At 45.7% G+C, this 22,064-nt stretch overlaps 1 protein-coding gene across 1 annotated transcript in view; it reads left to right on the top strand.

Moving 5' to 3' along the window:
- Nucleotides 1-22,064, top strand: part of CFAP300 (cilia and flagella associated protein 300) — a 58,872-nt gene that overhangs the window by 16,810 nt on the left and 19,998 nt on the right. Inside the window, exons 4-5 of the mRNA XM_083170076.1 lie at nt 5,400-5,566; nt 8,719-8,891. Of these exons, the coding sequence (XP_083026202.1) occupies nt 5,400-5,566; nt 8,719-8,891 (340 nt within the window). The remainder of the gene's footprint in view (nt 1-5,399; nt 5,567-8,718; nt 8,892-22,064) is intronic.

The following is a 22,064-nucleotide window of genomic DNA, read 5'->3' as shown; positions in this document are numbered from 1 at the left end:
GGCATAATGTGTAATGGGCATTACGGTGTGTGGTATAATGTGTAATGGCATTACGCTGTGAATAATCCTGGCACAGTATGTCACTTTTATTGATGGGGGCCCCCACAAGTTTGTTGTCCAGGGCTCCAACAGACCAGGGGGGGGGGGGGTTGGGGTGTATTTCCTCCATTTTCTGTGAGTGTGCAGTAAGAATTGGAGGTACCACAGAAGTGCGCAATTAAACAAAGTGCAGCCACATATATCTATCCTATCTATCTATATATATCTCACCAAAAAAGGGTATACATCCAGAAATACCCCAAGAGCAATAGAATAACGACAACAATAGGTGTTATACACACAGGCGCACACTGTAACCTTTTCCACAGTCAAAATAAATTAAACAAGGTCACCGTATTTCACTTGATGAACAATGATGATAATGCAATAGCAGGGTTCAAAACCTGAAACGATAGCCGCCTATTCACACAGTGTATGTGACATAGGGGGCAAAGCATAGAAAGGAAATAGTGCAGATTAATCTTTGATTAAAAGATGATTTAATAACGGTCCACACTTACAGGAGTAGATGTATAAAACAGCATAAAAGATATCCCCAAGGGGCAAAAGATGGTAACAGCAGGCTCGAATAAAGGTCCCACACACAAGTCCGGAACAAGTGATGGAGTCCTAGGGTCGGTTTTGAACCCTGCTATTGCATTATCATCATTGTTTGACGAAGGAAGATACCGAAACGCATTGAGTGTGACCGGTATCCCCATTTGAGAAGGAAGCCTACAGCGTGGACATCGCGGTGCCGACCCTAGGACTCCATCACTTGTTCCGGACTTGTGTGTGGGACCTTTATTCGAGCCTGCTGTTACCATCTTTTGCCCAGCTGTTTGCCCCTTGGGGATATCTTTTATGCTGTTTTATACATCTACTCCTGCAAGTGTGGACCGTTATTAAATCATCTTTTAATCAAAGATTAATCTGCACTATTTCCTTTCTATGCTTTGCCCCCTATGTCACATACACTGTGTGAATAGGCGGCTATCGTTTCAGGTTTTGAACCCTGCTATTGCATTATCATCATTGTTCATCAAGTGAAATACGGTGACCTTGTTTAATTTATTTAGACTGTGGAAAAGGTTACACTGTGCGCCTGTGTGTATAACACCTATTGTTGTCGTGAGTGTGCAGTGCAAGTATTGAGCCACAAGGTGCAGTTTGCTTGGCCTGTTACCGGCGCAGTGGCCGAAAACAGGGGTGCAGCCCTCGTTTGCATACGTAGCTCCCTCATTTGCATACGCCACTCCCCCATTCTTGCCATGTAAAATTTGGATGGTAGACTCTGACGCACACAGATATTCAAGTGTCACATAGCACACATTAATCAGGGCAGTCTCCTCGTGCATCCTCGTCATATTGTGTTGTGTCTAATACACATTTTCAGCAAAAAAAAGATGCCTAATATCAGGGTTTCACGGGTTCTGGCATGGGCCTGTCATACAGATTTGTCCTCACCCATCTGCTGCAGTCATACCAAACGGCCTTGCTTGGCACTCCAGGTCCTCCTGTGAGACTCAGTTAGGATTGTATGTCTTTTTTGCATCTTTTTGAAGAAGACACAACGCAATGTGACTAGGAAGGACAAGGAGACACTTTTCTATCTGTGTGCGAATGAGTCTGGGTATCTGTAAAGAAAAAAACTACAATCTAGTGGAGGAAGGGGGGGGGGGGCTGTGGGTTGTTATTTTTTGTATTCTATATTTTAAAACACAACTTGTGACCATTATACTTACCAGTAAATAAACCTGCACCAATCTTATGGATGTACAGTAATATGCCTTCTAATGCTTATCTAATATTACCTCTAACCCAGCATCTGTGAGGGGCTTACATAGCTGTGCAGCACAAGTGAATGGCCCCAGACCACCTCTCCTAACGTCGGTGTGGTATAGGGTTCCGACAGTTGGGATCCCGACAGTCATTAGCCCAACGTCGGGATCCCGACTGGCCGGACTCAGACAGCATGGTGAGAGCAACTAAGCCCCTTGCGGGCTTGCTGCGCTCGCCATGCTGAGGGCACGCATTCTCCCTCTATGCCGTCGGGAACCCGGCTGTCTGTGTTTTAACAGTAGGGATCCTGACGCCGGGTAAATGACTGTCGGGCCCCGTCCGGCACCCCCTGACGCTGTGTAAGACAGGCCTACTAGTAACTGGGACTCCAGGTTCAGGCTTTGGTACATGTACACTAAAGATCATTATTACATGATGCAAGTGGATTCCTGTCCAGCTGTAAATTTGTTTTCCTGGTCTATATGAGTCTGGCTACCATGAGTCACTTCACCCTTCATAGAGATACATCTATTACTTCTTGATAAGCTTTCAAGCCTCATTCACCTTCGGGTAATGCACCTTAGGGCTTGTTCTAATGAACCTTTTCAAACATTTTCCCATGCTGACACAAGGAAACCTCTCCCATAATGCTGCAGGCTCATCAGAGCTAATCACGACAATGTGAGAAAATAGTGCAGCACGGATTCTTGGCACCGTCTGTGACCTGCGGTTGTGAAAGCTGCACATTTCACTAATTTGTTCATTTACATGTCATGTGACCGTACACATAGTTGGAACCTCATCCTCCTGAAGCTAATGATACTATAGGCCAGATGCACGAAGCTTCAAAGGTGATAAAATGGAGAGTGAAAAACAGCCAGCCAATCAGCTCTTACCTGTCATGTCACAGACTGTGTTTGAAAAATGTCAGGCAGGAGCTGATTGAATGGCTGTTTATCACTCTCCGTTTTATCACTTTTAGTGCATCTGGCCCTATGATGTTTATTAATGACTCAAGTCTTCAAAGACAGCTCTGCTCTGTGCTCTGCTCTGTGCCCTGCTGTGTAAATATGCACAATAATTTAACGGTCTTGTCTTAAGGTGCCCATTCACTTGTATGATTTGTCCCTTTTCTATGTGATTTTGATGCACCGGGTCGATAAATCGTGAAAAATTGGTCAAATTGTATGTCATGATTTACGATTCCTATCCAATGCACGGTTCCGGGATTCGAACATCGTATTCAAAGATTGAATGCAAAATGACTACATACGTCATATGCAATATCCTGGCAACTGACCCGGCCGCTCCTTGGTGACTCATTCGCATGCGATACACTGTGATGCTGGATTTCTCTGTTCTGCTGCTATTGGCTGCAGTGACTACTCTGGGATAAGCTTACTAAAGCTTCTAGAAATATAAAGAGCTAATGTTCCCCCTAGCAACCAATAAGATTCTGTCTATCATTTTCTAATATGCAGTAGAGAAATTATAGACCGAATCTCATTGGTTGCTAAGGGCAACATCACATCTTGAATTTTTTAGAAGCTTTAGTAAGTTAAGCCCTTTTTTTGTGGCATACCATAGTCTATCTTGGTATATATTGATGATCCATAATTATCCCAAATTACCCCTATCAGCATGAGAAGAAAAGGAATCTTGTTTTTTTTATATAAAAATGCATCTTAGTCACAATGCTATGCAATTCGAATGCATAGGGAACTGTGCTGATTAATTTGAGATGACGCTTGTGTACATGTGAGCGACTGAAAGAATTGGACACGGCGCTCCCACTTGGGATCTGTAACTGTATCTGCTACACTTCTTTAGCTGATATCGGTAGATTCTTCCGTGTGTGCGGTACCTCAGATAAAAGACAAAGAAATCACACTTTTCATAGTGTAGATGTTATTCTCAATGATAATAATAATCCCAACCCGTGTGTACTCTCCGTACCGCAAATGGGCCTTTCCTTGGGCCACAAGAGATCTCGTATAGTATTATATGTTGCTTCAACGTTGTATGTACTTTCTTCTTCTTAATTCGTGTATACCGTGTTTGGCCTTATAATCAAGGCCTTATAATCAACGAAAGTTCCCTCCTTGGATAGCTCCCAGATGGTTCGATTATAAGGTCCAGTCCCACAGTGTCTATGTCTATGTGGTACTGGACCTTATAATCGAACCATCTGGGAGCTATCCAAGGAGGGAACTTTCGTTGTGGAGACCCGGGATCTCACCAGGAACTACCCCTTGGACTGTCCTATACGACACAAATAGCCTTGATTATAAGGCCAAACACGGTATACACGAATTAAGAAGAAGAAAGTACATACAACGTTGAAGCAACATATAATACTATACGAGATCTCTTGTGGCCCAAGGAAAGGCCCATTTGCGGTACGGAGAGTACACACGGGTGGGGATTATTATCATTGAGAATAACATCTACACTGAAAAGTGCGATTTCTTTGTCTTTTATCTGAGGTACCGCACACACGGAAGAATCTACCGATATCCGCTAAAGAAGTGTAGCGGATATACAGTTACAGATCCCAAGTGGGAGCGCCGTGTCCAATTCTTTTTGTATTGACTGTATTTCGGATAGTGTGGTGACTATCTTGTGACAGGGCTGCACCCTTTGTTTAGAGCGCAGGTGCTCTACCTTCTTGTTTGTACCATGTGAGCGACTGAGTCTGCATCTGTACACAAAGTGCTACAATGTAGCAGCTGCAGGTTTTTTCTATGCCAAATTCCATTGTGCCCCGTATACAGACTCAGTTGCACACAGATATACAAGTGTCGCATAGGAAATGATCACATTCTGGTTGCATTGTGTTATGACTAAGATGCATTTTCAGCAACAACAAAAAAAGACAGCCAATAGGATGCACAGGACTTGGCAGCTCTTGGGTATTTTGCGGTGCGTAGTGTATTAGGCTAGATGTTTGAGGACATATCTGTACACTAACCGACAAAGATCGCCTCTACTAACTGGTTAATCCCATTTTTCGAGAAATGGGTGTTTCTGGGCCGTGACCATGTCTTCGCAAGGAACAGTTTTCAAGGGACTGACAGTTTACCTTCTATGAGTGATCATAGCATTTGCACGGAGATAGGACGTCTGATACATACAGATGGATATTTTGCAAAGAGCAGGTGGCTGGTGTAGGCCCGGACACTAATGATAACCAGTGGTGTAAGTTTGTCCCAGTTGGCAGAAGCAAGATGAATATTGGTATATTCATAGAATATTTAAGAGCTCAGCCACTGAAGCGAATTTGATGGTTTTCAATTAATGGTTTTAAACTGGCATTGGTGGAGAGGTGCCCCTTTGAGAGCAGGAGCCCGGCGGCAGATGACTCCATTGCCTCCCAGAGTTCTGCCTCTGATGATAACGACTGCTTCTACAGGTGGGTGGGGCCTGCTTCCACTGTCAGCCACAAGGATCTGTTGCACAGTACGGCAGATTCTGACATTTGCATATGGATGGGAGTAGACTGCCTGGGCGTATGGAAAAGTGATCACACTGTTGTCTGTACATTATGTCATTTTAATTGCAGTAATATTTTATTGCAGGCACCAAAGTGAAAAGAATTGAAGCAGAAGACATCCATTGCACACATCTGTCTATGTCCTTCTTTGATTGCCTGCACACGGAGAACATTGTCCGAGAAGGTGGATACATTACAAAGTGTCTGGATGATTATGTTGAGGATTTCACTATTTCAGACAAACTTCGTGAGGTACATGGGTGTATTATCAGACACAAATCCATCTCTAAATGCTATTGACAATCCTATATAATAAAAGGCTAATGCTGCTTCTCGCCTTTTTGGGGGGAATTCAATGCACCCGTAGGACACTAGATGGCGCCTGACCCAGCAATTCAAGTGTTGCTATGTTTGGCTGCGTCATTTTGATGTGCTGGTAACTAGTTAAACAGCCAAATTCAACACATGATAAATATCAGTGACTGACAAGAATGTAGGCTATTGATTAGTATGTCCTTCTACTGATCAGTGGGTTTATCTAAGCATTGACATGTGAGTTACAGATGGGTAGTTGCTGGTACTTTATTATGCTGCTGTTATTGCTTAAAATATATGCCAGTGATGGCTAACCTTGACACTCTAGCTGTTGTTGAACTACACATCCCAGCATGCTCTGCTATAGTTTTGCTATTTGGCCATGCTAAAACTGATGCAGGGCATGCTGGAATGTGTAGTTCAACAACAGCTGGAGTGTCAAGGTTAGCCATCACTGATATAGGCAACTAACCCTTTGTGCATTAATAACTACCAATTGTATAGTGTTGAAAGGAATGCTACTCAGGGGTTGGACTGGCCCACAGAGGATCAGGGGAAGTCCATATAGGCCCCACTGCCTGGGGGCCTCTTCCTCCTCCTCCTCCTCCGGGGATTAGGTTCTAGACCAGTGGTAGCCAACTCCAGTCCTCGAGAGCTACCAACAGTTCACATTTTCCAGACAACCTAGCTGCTGCACAGGTGCACTCAGTACTCACTGACACATTTTAAAATATCCACAGGTGTAGCTAATTACTTCACTTGTATTTCTGTGAGGAGATCTGGAAAACATTAACTGTTGGTAGCTCTCGAGGACTGGAGTTGGCTACCCTGTGTTCTAGACTGTGCACTTGAAACATACAATGTACATATGTTACCTTATACTGTACAGAACGATGGTGTATTTTCTACAATGCATTGCTGTTCTTAACCTGGTACATTATCATGCATGCACTAGCAGTATTCACTATATTTTACCATATTATTTACTCTCTAATGATTAGCCAAACATCTGTGGCAGTTGGCCACACCCTCTTTGAAGACCGGGCACACCCCTAAACATGGGTCCTCTATCACTGCATTCACTTCATGCCCCAGTCTGACACTTGCGCTACTCAGTGTGAACCATAACCTATAAAGGTTACAAAGAAAATCTGTGCGCTCTTCCGCTCTATTTTTATTAGCACTTTCACAAAGTTATTCAAAATGATAATTTTGTCAGTATATTGCAGCAGGCATTTTTTTTTAATTGCTTACAAGAGATGGGCAATAAGCCGCCCTCCAGCTGCTATAGGACTACACATCCCAGCATGCCTTGCTGCAAATTTGCTACCAAAGCATGTTTGTATGTGTAATTCCGCAGCAACTGGAGGACGATATACAGCCCACCCCTGCTGTATATTGTATTTTGCTATCAAAACAAATATTTTATGATGTGTGTAAGGGCATTGTGTAACTGAGACGCCTTTGCTATGGGTGCGACTGTATTAATGAAAGTATTTTACGCCTGTAATCTTAGGGTACATTTACTAAGATGGGAGCTTTATTGAAGATGGGAAGCAACCAATCAGATTGTACTTATTTATTTAGCACCTTCTAGGAGATAATCGATAAAATCTTCAGTAGTGCTCCCGGGTGACATTTAATAGAATGTGATTTTTAGTAACATTTCAAATTCGCACCTTATTGCACTTTTTAAAATCGCATTTTTTGACACGAATTCGCATATTTAATGAGCTGCATATTCCAAGCAAAAATGTACGATATGGGCGACTGTTAGTCATGAAAATGTGCGAATTTGTGTAAAAAAAAAAAATGGCGTGAGGTCCCCCCTACTGAGCATAGCCAGCCCTGGGCTCATTGAGCTGGACCTTGTTCCAAAAATACGGACGGGGGGGGGGGGGGGAGGGAGTGTAGTGGTCCCCCGTATTTTTGGAATCAGGACCGGTCCAAGAGTCCGGGGCTGGTTTCAGAAATACGGGGGACCACTACACTCCCTTCCCCCCCCCCCCCCCCCCCCGCCCGTATTTTTGGAACCAGGTCCAGCTCAATGAGCCCAGGGCTGGTTATGCTCAGTAGGGGGGGACCCCGTATTTTGAAACCAGCACCGGGCTCCAACAGCCACTTTTAACATAAGGTTTCCCGGCCAAAACATGAGCACCGTGGCTGGTCAGCCTTGGACAGGGTACCTGGAGGAGTGGGGACTCCCCCAATAAAGGGGTCCCCCCAGGCTTCACCCATCCAGGGATGAAGCCCGGGGCTGTCACCGGCGTCCGTGGGCTGTGGACGCCGGCCTGATAGGGTTAAAACATCCATTCATAACATTGCTTTATACAGGTGAACAACAAGTACCAGCAAGCCTCCCCCTCATGCTGGGACTTGGAGAACCACAAGTCCCAGCATGCGCGGCATTAATGGGCCCACTGGGACTTGTAGTCCACCTGTAAAAAGAATGTTAAAATAAGACACACACACACAGAAAGGTAGAACTTTATTACACACACCTCACTTTTACACCAACATACTTACAAACCCAGGATCTAGCGTTGGTCTCCCTTCTGCAGAGCCAGCTCACCCCACACTGACAGCGGGGTGAGCCGGCTTTCCCCGGCACAGATCACAGCTTATGTAGCGCTGTCCCAGCACTACAGCGGCTGCTAGCGTGGTTGGCTTATGCGTCTCCATGGAGACGCATAGCTCAGCCCTGATTGCCTATCTCATTAAATATGCGATTTGTATACTTTTCAATGGGAAAACATCTGGATGCGAGTTCCGGCGTGACTAAAAATCGCACATTCAGAATGTGCAATTTCGCGGCAATAACGGTGGTTTTTGCCGTTTTCCGCATCGCATTAAATATGTGAATTCGCATCTCATTAAATGTCACCCCCATCTTAGTAAATTTACCCCTTAAAGGCAACTGTCATTCATACCCAACATGAGGCCCATGGATACTGATTTCCAGGATCCCTTCTCAAAAGAAGAGAGTACGGCTGGATTAATTATATGGCTCGGGCCACTGTTGAAATCATCTGTTTAATTATCATTTAAGGTATTTTTACCATTGTTTTTCCTGTGTCTTATTGTATTAGGTGCTACTTCTAGAAGACTCTGAGAAGTTTGGCATTTTCAGCCCATCAGATAGAAAAGAGTTTCTCTTCCTTCTTTTTAAGCACTTGTGTCTTGGGGGTGCTGTCTGCCAGTATGAAGACACGATTGATCCATATCTAGAAACCACTAAATCAATATACAAGGAGCTACTGAGGTAAGCGGGTGGCATTGACATACTTTGATACAGGCTAAGGCACATTTTCCTAAAAATTAGGAGACTTTTTCCAGATGTGGTATATGCAGTGGCATTATTAGGGGGTGCAGGGTGTGACACCAAAACGCCTGATCCTACTCAGTGACAGAAGCCAGGTGCTGCACTGTAACAATCCATGCAGCACTTGGCTTCTGTCATAGAGCAGGAGGTGGCATTGCAGCCACTCAAGTTTCTTGGGGCAGCTCAGCATCTTGGTGGACACTGGGCACGCCCCCATACTTATGAAAGGGGTTGGGCCATGAGACGACTCCCTCTTTTTTGACATCTAGTTTATGCAAATTATGATGGATGGCATATATTTAAATATATTATTCTTGTATTAATTGTGCTAAACCAAAGTATACTCAATTGACAGCAAATCCAATGGCCATCAATCAATAGCTGAAGATAGTTATCGAGATAATGTAGAGATGTTGCCCTTAGCAACCAACTAATCATTTTATAGTATGTATTAGATGTTAGCTGGAAGCTTATTTTTGAATGAAAGATTCTCTAATTCTAATAATTCCTTGCAGAAATGTATCAGACATGCAAATTGTTGTTGATGCAAAGGCATCAATGTTATTATTTTTGAACCATGTTCCTTGTCTAACCCTTTTTGGAGTTAAAGCTTTTGGTACTTGTATATATAATAATTTTAAGACCACTAATCACTTAAATTTTTTTAAGTATTATTATTTCATACATTAAGTGGTGCTGTTTATATTCATGATTAATATATAAAAATATATACATATTGGAGCATCCTTATCTTGTTTTTAACACTACACTTTCGGGGGTATTCAATCACCGGCAACCATCTCCTGAGGGGGAGATGGCCGCCAGGCCCTATTCAATGCTGTCTTCCCCGACAGCATTGAACAGGGGAGCTCGGCAGAACTTCACAAGCAGTCGGGCTCGGCCAGGAAGTGAAGGCTGCCGGCTGCAGCTCGATTCTTACCCGCTGCAACTCGCGGCCACGCCCCCTTATCGTCCCGCTGCAGACGGGACATTGAATCCCACCTGCGTGTTCTTGGTCGAGCCGACCGAGAACAGAACTGGGTCACGGCTGTCGAGCAAGCTCGACAGCCGTGACCCGCAGATTGAATACCCCCCTTTGTCTGTACTTTATTAAACATTTTGCATCATTTTGCATAGTGAGTGTGCTGTCCACACTTTTTAGAAAATTCCTAATAAAGAGTTATATTTTAACAATGAGCTACAATCAGTCCTTGCCTAACCCTCCCCTCTCCTGGTGTCCTCACAGAAAGAAGGTCAAAAGGAGAACAGAAGGATCTGTTTTACAACTAGTTTTATTGCCCTTTTGCGAAAACACATACCTGGTTAGCAATTCTTAAATCGGTAGAACCTGTTTCTTGAACACAGCAGGTATTTGATTATAGATTTTCATATAATAGTCAAACAATCCAACATGGATGCAGCACCAGGAAGTGTGCTGGTGGGCTGTACTCATTAATTAATGAGCAGTGCATCTATATTAGAATTAATGTAGGGTAATTAATTTGCATTACTTAATTTTGATTTCCACATGGACTGCAACAGAAAAGACTTTGGGGGTAATTCAGGTTGGATTGCAACGCACATTTGGTTTGCTAATGGACAAAACCATGTGCACTGCAGATGGGGCTGATTAGGGATGCCAATCCCGGGCCATTTTTTCAATCCCAGGATTCAGGATTGAAAAAAAAATCAATCCCGGGATTCCCAGGATCCCGGGATTGAGTTACTGAATATTTTCCCTAACATAAAAATTAGTTCTTGCAGTGCACTCACTTACACGTGCAGCAGGGCTCCAGTCCTCCACTGCCCATGCGCCCCGTTCACTACCCTGTGGCATATTCAATGGTGGCACCGCTGCCTCTCAGCCCTCTTGGCAGACTTTTTTTCTTATCCTAGCCCAAGCGGGAGACAAGCAGCCCCTCAGGGACGTCCTCTCTTAGCAGCCAGACAGTCCCTCAGTGAGGTCCTCTTGGCAGCCCTTTAGGGAGGCCCCCTCGGTCCCGGCAACCTGACATCCCCTCCTCTTGGCCTGCTCATTTTCACAAGCCACTGGACCAGACCACCTGGCGTACAGTCCTCCTCCGTGGTTGAAATAGCGGGAAGATGGGCGGATCGACATGGCTGAAGGGGTAGGCTGACGTGTGGTTGAATAGAATAGAATAAAATCTTTATCATAAAATGTCCACATACAATGAACATTAAACGAAAATAATTTGTGAACGATACAGGTATACAAGCAAAGGCATTAAAAGAAACAATACATATGACTACAAGATTCATACATAGATCACGGTATTTTTAACCCTGAATATTTAAAATATTTAAAGTGCGAACAGCCACTGGAAAAAAGCTCTCCCTATATCGTTTAGTTTTGCATAGAACTGAACGATAACGCCTATTTGAGGGAAGTAAGGAAAAGAAATCATTATTTGGGTGGGTCGGATCTCTCAAAATACTATTAGTTTTAGAAAGAAGCCGCTTCTTAAAGATGTCATGTAAACTCGGCAAAACAACTCCTACTGCTTTACCTGCGTTTGACACAACCCTCTGAAGGGACTTCCGGTCGGCTACTGAGCATGGGCCAAACCATGCAACAATGTCGTAAGTAAGAACACTCTCAATCACGCATGAGTAAAAGTTCACCAAAGTCCTCTCACTCATACCAGCCAAGCGCAGTTTCCTCAGAAAATACATACGCTGATGGGCCTTTTTGATGATGATATTAATATGGGTGCTCCATGACAGATCTTTGGATATATTAACACCCAGGAACTTAAAAGTGTCAACGGTCTCCACCTGTTGACCATTTAAAACCAGTGGAAGATACGTGGTCTTATGAGACTTCCTGAAATCCACAATCATCTCCTTTGTCTTGCTCACATTCAGAATCAGACAATTCTCCCTGCTCCATGACTCCAGTTTAGATACCTCCAACCTATATTTTGACTCATCATCATCAGTGATGAGACCCAGTATGGCGATATCATCCGCAAATTTAATAAGCTGGACAGAATCAGAACTTGAAAAACAATCAAAAGTAAATAATGAGTAAAGCAGGGGGCTCAAAACACACCCCTGAGGGACCCCAGTGTTAACTGTCAGTTCACTGGACACCCGATTTCCCATCTTAACGACCTGAGGCCTATTGGACAGGGAATCCAGAATCCATCTGCACATGGGCCCACTTAAAGCAAAGAGCCACACAGACAGTGGGCAGTGTCTGAAGTTCAGCGCTGCACTGTCCGTCAGCCATGAAAACCTGCACCGCTTAATCCCGAAATCCCGGGATTAGGGTGTCCAATCTCGGGATTCAAATCCCTCTGATTTTAGCTGCGAATCCCGGGATCCTGGGATTTACCACCCTAGTGCTGATGTAACATGTGCAAAGAGAGTAAAGCCCTGTACACACGGGGCGATATATCGCCGAGTGATATATCGCTCATGCTGAGCGATATATCACTCGGTGTCCCGTTTGCATCAGCGACCAGAGATGGTCGCTGATGAAAAAGAAACAACCGGGGGAACCCGGCAGTGGAGAGCAAGCTCCTGCGGCCAGCGATCACTAAGGGCAGAAAATGGGAGCGCGCACCCGGCGATTTATCGCCGGTGCACACTCCCATCGCTGGCAATATGGTCGCTCAGCGACCATATTTCCAGCAATATTTGCGATAATCGCCCCTGTGTGTACGCACCTTTTAGATTTGAGTGAGTTATGTTGTTTCTTTGCAGGGTAAATACTGACTGCTTTATTTTTACACTGCAATATAGATATCAGTTTGAAGTACAAACCCCACCCAAAACTTTTTTAGAAAGGAATGCTTAATCCTTTAGGATAACAATATGACAAAATACACATATAAACTGCACTAGGAACAATATTGGGTACTTGTGTACTAGCACAGCGCCCACGATATTTGGTCGCCACCATTTCATCACATTGCATGCCATACACCCTATGCACCCGATGCGATTTAAAATTGTATAAGCCCTCTATACAATGTTTAATTGTATAAGCACCCTAATGGGGGCTTTCAATGTTAAATGCACCCCCACGCCACCCCCAGTATGAACGTGAACCCGAAGCGCGGCGAGCCTGCGAGGGGCGGCGGTACGCGTCCTCCGACCTTTTCATACCCCCACTATCCACATCGGCGTGGAGTTGATTTTATATAGTGTGGCGAGCGCGAAGCGTGGTGAGCCCCGCGAGGGGACGCGTATTACTTTACATGTATTCCGCGTCCCCTCGCGGGGCGCACTGCGCTCGCCACGCTTCGGGCTCGGTGGCTCGCTGCGCTCGCCACACTATGCCATATACAATGCTATACAATTTTAACATTGTATGACATCGGGGGACATCTCGTCGCATCGCATACCATTGCATGCCTTATGGTCCCCGTGATAGTACACAAGTACCCAATATTGTTATAATTTACATTTATTCCGGAATTAAGCCCAAAAAAAAGGGTAACGGACAAATACTAAAGTGCTGCTAGCCAAACTAAACCAGTGTGCTTTATATGTTACTTTGTCTATATATCTGATTCCATTTTTACCTGTGTTTTTTAAACCAATTTTCACTGGCCGGTGATTTATATGGAAATTATAACAATGTTGTTCCTAACGCAGTTTATATTTGTGTATTGTTATATTGTTTTCCTAAAGGATTAAGCATTCCTTTCCAAAAAACTGCTCCTATATTCATTTATTTTTTTGTTATTTCCCACCCAAATCGAACTCTCTCTGCACATGTTACATCAGCCCCACCAGCAGTGCACATGGTGTTGTCCATTAGCAAAACCAAATGTGCTTTGCGAGCAAACCTGAATACGTGCATTTAATTTGTAAAGGATTACAGATGTGAGAATCTGGTTATTTTTTCATTTTTATAGTGAACGTGACTTTGTATATACATTGATGTTATTAAATAAGGCATTATTCGTCTTCGTCTGACAACATGGCCATTTTTGTACCTAACATAATGATGTATTAAATGTGTTTAACATTAGATTGTGTAATTGTTGTCTTCCATATTCCAAGTGATTGGGATCAGACTTTTTATTTTTGAATATTTGTATACCAGAAGGAGATATTTTGGGGATGAGGCCCATGTCTAAACACAGATTGCTCTTTCAGACACACTCAAAAGCTTTGGGTATCGGATTTTCGGATATGGGATATTTAACCTGTAAAGGTATTTCTGCATTGAGTGCCGAATGTTTGTGTATCTGATGCTTCTGTCAGGTGTACATCACTCCCCCCTCTTCCTGTGTCATTGTCCCATCCCCAAACGCACAGCATAGGGACAACTTGTCAAAAGTCCCTCCTGCTGCAGCTGATCTCTGCATACAGATATCCACAGTGCTCGGAAATGGGGGCTAACTTCCCCCCTAGCACTTTTAGTACAGATGATGCGCTTCAGAGTGACATTTGCATGGCATTCTGGGGTGTGATTACGGCAGTGGTGCCGGCTGGTCACAGGCTGTTACATCTCTGCCAGGAGGGCTGTAGAGGGAGGAGAGAAATCTGTTGTATATATGTGCAGAATGGATTTCCTTAGTTCCAGCTGAGAGATGGCCACGGGTGACAATAACATGGAAAGTTACCATGCCAGTGAAATCCCAATGTGGCTGCCAATGTGCCTGGTAAATGGTTATGGCCACGTTCCAGCTGTCATTAAAAGTCATGTTTACACTAGTGTTTTTTTTTTTTTTTTTACAGTATCTTTAATGAACACAAAATTAAGTACAGTACAGCAATAAGCAAGTTTGGAGACAGAACCTTGGGCGCTGCGTGCATTATTTTCCAGTGTCCGTTATAAGAAAAGGCTTCTGCATTATTATTATTATTATTATTATTAATAAGGCTCCACAAGTGTTTCGCAGGGCTGTACAAAGGAACAATACAGGGAGACAAAACTTAACATTACAGTAAATAAATAACAAAAATAGATTACAGGTAAAAAGAGCGTCACAATTCAATAAACACTACAGTTTAGATCAGGGCTGGGCAACACCGGCCCTCCAGATGTTAGTGAACTACACATCCCAGGATGCTTTGCATTAGTTTTGCTATGTGGCCATGCTGAAACTAATGCAAAGCATCCTGGGATGTGTAGTTCACTAACATCTGGAGGGCCGGTGTTGCCCAGCCCTGGTTTAGATGTAAGTAGGGGTGCCGGACGCGGTCCCGACAGTAGGGATCCCGACTGTCAATATGCCGACAAACAGGTGCCCGGCGGCCACCTGCTATTTTCCCTCGTGGGGGTCCACGACCCCCATAGAGGGAGAAAATAATAGGTGGTGAGTGTAGCGAGCCACCGTGCCCACAGCGTGGCGAGCCTGCAAGGGGCTTTGTTGCACTCACCATGCTGTCTGAGTCCGGCCAGTCGGGATCCCGACGTCGGGCTAATGACTGTCAGGATCCCGACTGTCAGACCCCTAAACCTCACCCGTAAGTCGTGAGGACATGATCAATATACTACTTGGGCCAAAGATGGACACTGAGGTAAGAGGGCCCTGCTCGGAGGAGCTTACAATCTAGTAAAAAGGGGAAAAAGACAGATGACTTGAGGTGCAAGCAGGTGGGAGCGGTGGCTTGATGGCAGGATGTAAGCAGGCAGAGGTTGTCAAGGCATGAGGCAGGGGGTCGTGCGCTCGCCATGCTTCGGACACGGTGCCTCTCAGCACACTATTATATTCTCCCATCACACCGTAGTGGATGTAGGGCATAAAATACCGCCTGTCGGCACACAAAAAAAATTATGAAAAACTCATGTCAACCTTTTGACTGTTTACCTTCCCATTGTCGACCTAATGATTGTGTCGGCCTTCCAACCCTGTCGACCTAAAGTGGGTCGACCTAGTGACCGTGTCCCATAAAAAACAAACAATGTAGAAGGACCTGACTAAATGCTATTTAATAAACAGCTTGACAAATGCCTTTTAATAGCCCAATATATGTGGGAAACAGATGGAAAAAAGTGGGACAACTGGGTTTTTAATGAGGACAATTGGGCTAATTAAAGATCTGACAGACCAAACGAGATATAAAGGGGCCTTTATGTAGGTCACGTGACTGTGAAACGGTTCCATAACTTTGTGTAGCGGTCCGTACATCACGTCGTGAGGTAATTCCCGAGGATACGTCGGCTATAAATCAGGGTTATTTTTGTAATAGAGGTTTTTTTTTTGCCTGGTGTGACTGAAAGCGGTTTAACATTAGGAATTATTAAGTTAAGAAAACAAATCTATTGCTGGCTAGAACAAAGCTCATTGTGGGAGGTAATACAGCAAACATGACCTCAGAGTGACCCATTTATTACACAAAAACCTATAAGTTACTTTTATACTGGAAAATAGGAGTAAAAAGAGATCAACGTGTCTTCTGTTCCCTTTTATCCTTCGTAGGCCGAACGTTATTAAAGGAGGGAAAGGAAACCGACAGTACGAACCCTGTGTGTGCTTTATTATACCTATCCTGCCTTGTACACAGTCACACACACACTTCACATAATAGCCTCTATTCAGATACACATTTTCCCAGACTTGTGCAGCATCTGTGTCCCATAAGCCTTGTGCAATGGCGCAGGTGCTGGAATCTGACGGCAATGTTCCTCCATACTGGTCTGCAGTCAGATTGCCCACATGGCTAAAATGTCCAGATCAGAAATGTTGACCCTGTCGACAATAGCATTTGGGTTAGCAATAGATTTCATTTAGACACTTTGTTGACATTTTCATGTCCTTATTATGTATGTAGACCCACCATGGGCCTAACGGGTGCTGACGGCTCCCCGACAGTCGGGATTCCGACAGTCATTACTCCAACATCGGAATCCCAACTGCTCCCTCGTGGGGGTCCACGACCCCCATAGAGGGAGAATAGGTGGCTTCATTGCGCTCTCCCCGCTGTGCAGTCGGGATTCTGACGTCGGAGTAATGACTGTCGGAATCCCGACTGACGGTGTGTTATACCACACCCGGCTCTAACTGGGCAGAGTTTGTATATTCTCCCCGTGCTTGCCTGGGTTTCCTCCGGGTACTTTGGTTCCCCCCCACAATCCAAAAATATACTGGTAGGTTCATTGGCTCCCAACAAATTAACCCTAGAATGTCTGTGTGTGCATATAAATGTATTAGGGAACAGTGGTGGTTTTTACCTATGGTAAAATCCGCCACTGTAGTGAAGCCAGATGCAGTCTGTGAGACTGCACTGGCTTCACTCTGACTTCACCAAGGCGTTCCCATTGGGAGGTGTTCCTTCCCTCCGGGACGCCTTTCTGCGGGCTGCCGTGCAAAATCAGCAATTGCGCATGCGCAGTACCTATATCGGTACTGCGTTCGCGCTGGTCCTGGTGCCTGTCCTTTGTATTCTGCAGGTGCCGGGACCAAGATTCCTTCTATGGGCTGTTGCCAAAGCAGCCCATAGAAACTCGCTGCATGAGCAGTACAGATGTCAACATAGCACAGGCACCGGGGACCGGGAGGAGAGCGGGTCTATGCAGCTGCAGCAACAGGGGGAGGGGGGTTCCTGCATCGCGGTACCCACTTGGATGCTGCGGCCAGAGGCAGCCCCCCTCCCCTGGGTTTATATTATTAATATTATTTATTCATTAGCAGTTATATACTGTATAAAGTGCATGCATATTCTGCAGAGCGGTACAGAGAATATCTAGTCATTCACATCAGTCCCTGCCCCAGTTGAGCTTACAGTCTAATATTCTTTATCAGATGGACACACCTAGAAAGTGGCATCAAAAGGGGGTTGCAGGCTATACCTTAGTGTCACCTGCTGAGGGGTGACCCCAAAGGTCTACTCCTGCTCAGTGACCAGAACCAGCTCCTGTCAGTCTGTAGAGGCCGGCACTTGCATTCGCAATACTCATCAGGGGGCAGCTCGCACCTCCAGGAAACCAGGAGATGGTGGTTTGGAACACCAAGCCACACCCCCACTGGTGACGCCCCATGAGGGCACACCCCCTTTTTGCAGCAAGCTGCACTGAGTGTAATCGTGGAAAAGCCCCTCCCCCCCCCCCCCCCCCTGCACATGTTCACTTGTGAAACAAAGTAATTGGTTGGCAGAAAACTGTTTGTAAACTCAGAAATAAATGCTACATCTCTTTGACTTGATCTGTTTAGAGCATTGTTTTATTTGCACGTTACAGCACAGTGACCTTCCTCTGCTGTTTGTTTTCCTTCTCACAGAATGGCTTGCACATGTCGTACTATAGGGTGTGAGAAAGGCACTGAATTGGCTCACAGAGCAGAAGAATCTAGGGCAGATGCACCTGCCATTTACTTTGTATTCACTTTGTTATTGCTCAGCCCACACGCCCCACTGTAGACTTCTTCCTATTCTATAAGCTGCAGCAGTGGCGTAAGTTTGTCCCAGTTGCCTGGAGGGAAGATGAATATTGGTGCCCCCCCCCCCCCCCCCCCCACAGACACACACACACATATACACACACACACACAACGTTATTCAAAATATATATAGTCTGTTATGAAATATACATTATATACTGTATATACAGAGAGAGAGAGAGAGAGAACACATTTATATTTCAGAACTCAGCCACAGAAGAGATTTTGATGGCTTTCAATAAATGGATTTTAACTGGCAGTGGTGGAGAGGTGCCCCCTTGAGGGCAGGAGCCCGGCGGCAGATGACTCCATTGCCTCCCAGAGTTCTGCCTCTGAGCTGCAGAATATCACAGAACAATAGGAGATTGTCAATTATTGTGAAAGCTATAAGTGGTCTTTGCTGTAATAGGGGCAATAAGCACTGGACCATTTCCCGATAGTAGCAGCAGCCATGCCGTTCTCCTGCATGCTGATCATGACTGGGGCAATTTGCTATTCAGATGAGGGACGAAATTGGCTACGGAAGCCGGTACATAGCCTCCTGGGTGCAAACACTGCTGATTTGTGGAACCAATAACTACTATGATGGAACTAACATCAATGGAGGGGTTGGGTTCAATATGCAGGTCATAATGTCCGCATTCATTAGGTCATCACCACCTTATGTCGAAGATGACCATGTCAACATTCATTATGTAACAGTCATAATATGTTGATATGATAGAACTGTGGTTCTCAAACTCGGTTTTTAGGACCCCACCATGGTCATATTTTCCAGGTCATCCAGCAGGTGCACTGTGGGTCAATAACTTTTACATTTTTAAATTCTGCAGGTGATCTTGAAACCATGAAATGTGTGGGGTGCTGAGGTCTGAGTTTGAGAACCTTACCGTCGCAGCCTAATCGTAATTATCCTAGTAACTAGCCCAAACCTCTCACCTTCCCCTGCAGTCTAACCCTAATCCTCCTCCTAGTGCCTAATCCTAACCTCTTCCTTCACAGCTGAACTCACTCCCTCATACCTCAGCCGAACCCTAACCTCCCCTTTCCCTGCAGCGTAACACTAATACTCCTCCTAGTGCCTACCCCTAACCTCCCCTTCCCCTGCATACTAACACTAATCCTCCTCCTAGTGCCTAATCCTAACCTCCTCTTCCTTCACAGCTGAACTCACTCCCTCATACCTCAGCCGAACCCTAACATCCCCTTCTCCTGCATACTAACACTAATACTCCTCCTAGTGCCTAACCCTAACCTCCCCTTCCCCTGCATACTAACACTAATACTCCTCCTAGTGCCTAACCCTAACCTCCCCTTCCCCTGCATACTAACACTAATACTCCTCCTAGTGCCTAACACTAACCTCCCCTTCCCCTGCATACTAACACTAATACTCCTCCTAGTGCCTACCCCTAACCTCCCCTTCCCCTGCATACTAACACTAATACTCCTCCTAGTGCCTAACCCTAACCTCCCCTTCCCCTGCATACTAACACTAATACTCCTCCTTGTGCCTACCCCTAACTTCCCCTTCCCCTGCAGCCTAACACTAATACTCCTCCTAGTGCCTAACCCTAATATCCCCTTCCCCTGCAGCGTAACACTAATACTCCTCCTAGTGCCTAACCCTAACCTCCCCTTCCCCTGCAGCCTAACACTAATACTCCTCCTAGTGCCTAACCCTAACCTCCTCTTCCCCCTGTATACTAACACTAATACTCCTCCTAGTGCCTAATCCTAACCTCCCCTTCCCCTGCATACTAACACTAATACTCCTCCTAGTGCCTACCCCTAACCTCCCCTTCCCTGCAGCCTAATACTAATACTCCTCCTCGTGCCTAACCCTAACCTCCCCTTCCCCTGCATACTAACACTAATACTCCTAGTGCCTAACCCTAACCTCCCCTTCCCCTGAAGACTAACACTAATACTCATCCTAGTGCCAACCCCTAACCTCCCCTTCCCCTGCATACTAACACTAATACTCCTCCTAGTGCCTACCCCTAACCTCCCCTTCCCCTGCAGCCTAACACTAATACTCCTCCTAGTGCCTAACCCTAATATCCCCTTCCCCTGCAGCGTAACACTAATACTCCTCCTAGTGCCTAACCCTAACCTCCCTTCCCCTGCAGCCCAACACTAATCCTCCTCCAAGTGCCTAACCCTAACCTCCCCTTCCCTGCAGCCTAACACTAATACTCCTCCTAGTGCCTAACCCTAACCTCCCTTCCCCTGCAGCCCAACACTAATCCTCCTCCTAGTGCCTAACCCTAACCTCCCCTTCCCTGCAGCCTAACACTAATACTCCTCCTAGTGCCTACCCCTAACCTCCCCTTCCCTGCAGCCTAACACTAATACTCCTCCTCTTGCCTAACCCTAACCTCCCCTTCCCCTGCGTACTAACACTAATACTCCTCCTAGTGCCTAACCCTAACCTCCCCTTCCCCTGCATACTAACACTAATACTCCTCCTAGTGCCTACCCCTAACCTCCCCTTCCCCTGCAGCCTAACACTAATACTCCTCCTAGTGCCTAACCCTAATATCCCCTTCCCCTGCAGCGTAACACTAATACTCCTCCTAGTGCCTAACCCTAACCTCCCTTCCCCTGCAGCCCAACACTAATCCTCCTCCAAGTGCCTAACCCTAACCTCCCCTTCCCTGCAGCCTAACACTAATCCTCCAAGTGCCTAACCCTAACCTCCCTTCCCCTGCAGCCTAACACTAATCCTCCTCCTAGTGCCTAACCCTAACCTCCCCTTCCCCTGCAGCGTAACACTAATACTCCTCCTAGTGCCTACCCCTAACCTCCCCTTCCCCTGCAGCGTAACACTAATACTCCTCCTAGTGCCTACCCCTAAACTCCCCCTTCCCCTGCAGCGTAACACTAATACTCCCCCTAGTGCCTACCCCTAACCTCCCCTTCCCCTGCAGCGTAACACTAATACTCCCCCTAGTGCCTACCCCTAACCTCCCCTTCCCGTGCAGCCTAACACTAATACTCCTCCTAGTGCCTACCCCTAACCTCCCCTTCCCCTGCAGCGTAACACTAACACTCCTCCTAGTGCCTACCCCTAACCTCCCCTTCCCCTGCAGCCTAACACTAATACTCCTCCTAGTGCCTACCCCTAACCTCCCCTTCCCCTGCAGCGTAACACTAATACTCCTCCTAGTGCCTACCCCTAACCTCCCCTTCCCCTGCAGCCTAACACTAATACTCCTCCTAGTGCCTACCCCTAACCTCCCCTTCCCCTGCAGCGTAACACTAATACTCCTTCTAGTGCCTAACCTTCCCTTCCCTGCAGCCTAACACTAATACTCCTCCTAGTGCCTAACCCTAACCTCCCCTTCCCCTGCAGCCTAACACTAATACTCCTCCTAGTGCCTAACCCTAACCTCCTCTTCCCCTGCATACTAATACTCCTCCTAGTGCCTAACCCTAACCTCCCCTTCCCCTGCATACTAACACTAATACTCCTCCTAGTGTCTACCCCTAACCTCCCCTTCCCCTGCATACTAACACTAATACTCCTCCTAGTGCCTACCCCTAACCTCCCCTTCCCTGCAGCCTAACACTAATACTCCTCCTCTTGCCTAACCCTAACCTCCCCTTCCCTGCAGCCTAACACTAATACTCCTCCTAGTGCCTACCCCTAACCTCCCCTTCCCTGCAGCCTAACACTAATACTCCTCCTCTTGCCTAACCCTAACCTCCCCTTCCCCTGCGTACTAACACTAGTACTCCTCCTAGT

The sequence above is a fragment of the Crinia signifera genome, chromosome 2 (genome assembly GCF_055691185.1).
Source record: "Crinia signifera chromosome 2, ASM5569118v1, whole genome shotgun sequence".
NCBI classification, from domain to species: Eukaryota; Metazoa; Chordata; class Amphibia; order Anura; family Myobatrachidae; genus Crinia; species Crinia signifera.
This window is presented reverse-complemented; position numbering and strand designations above follow the sequence as displayed.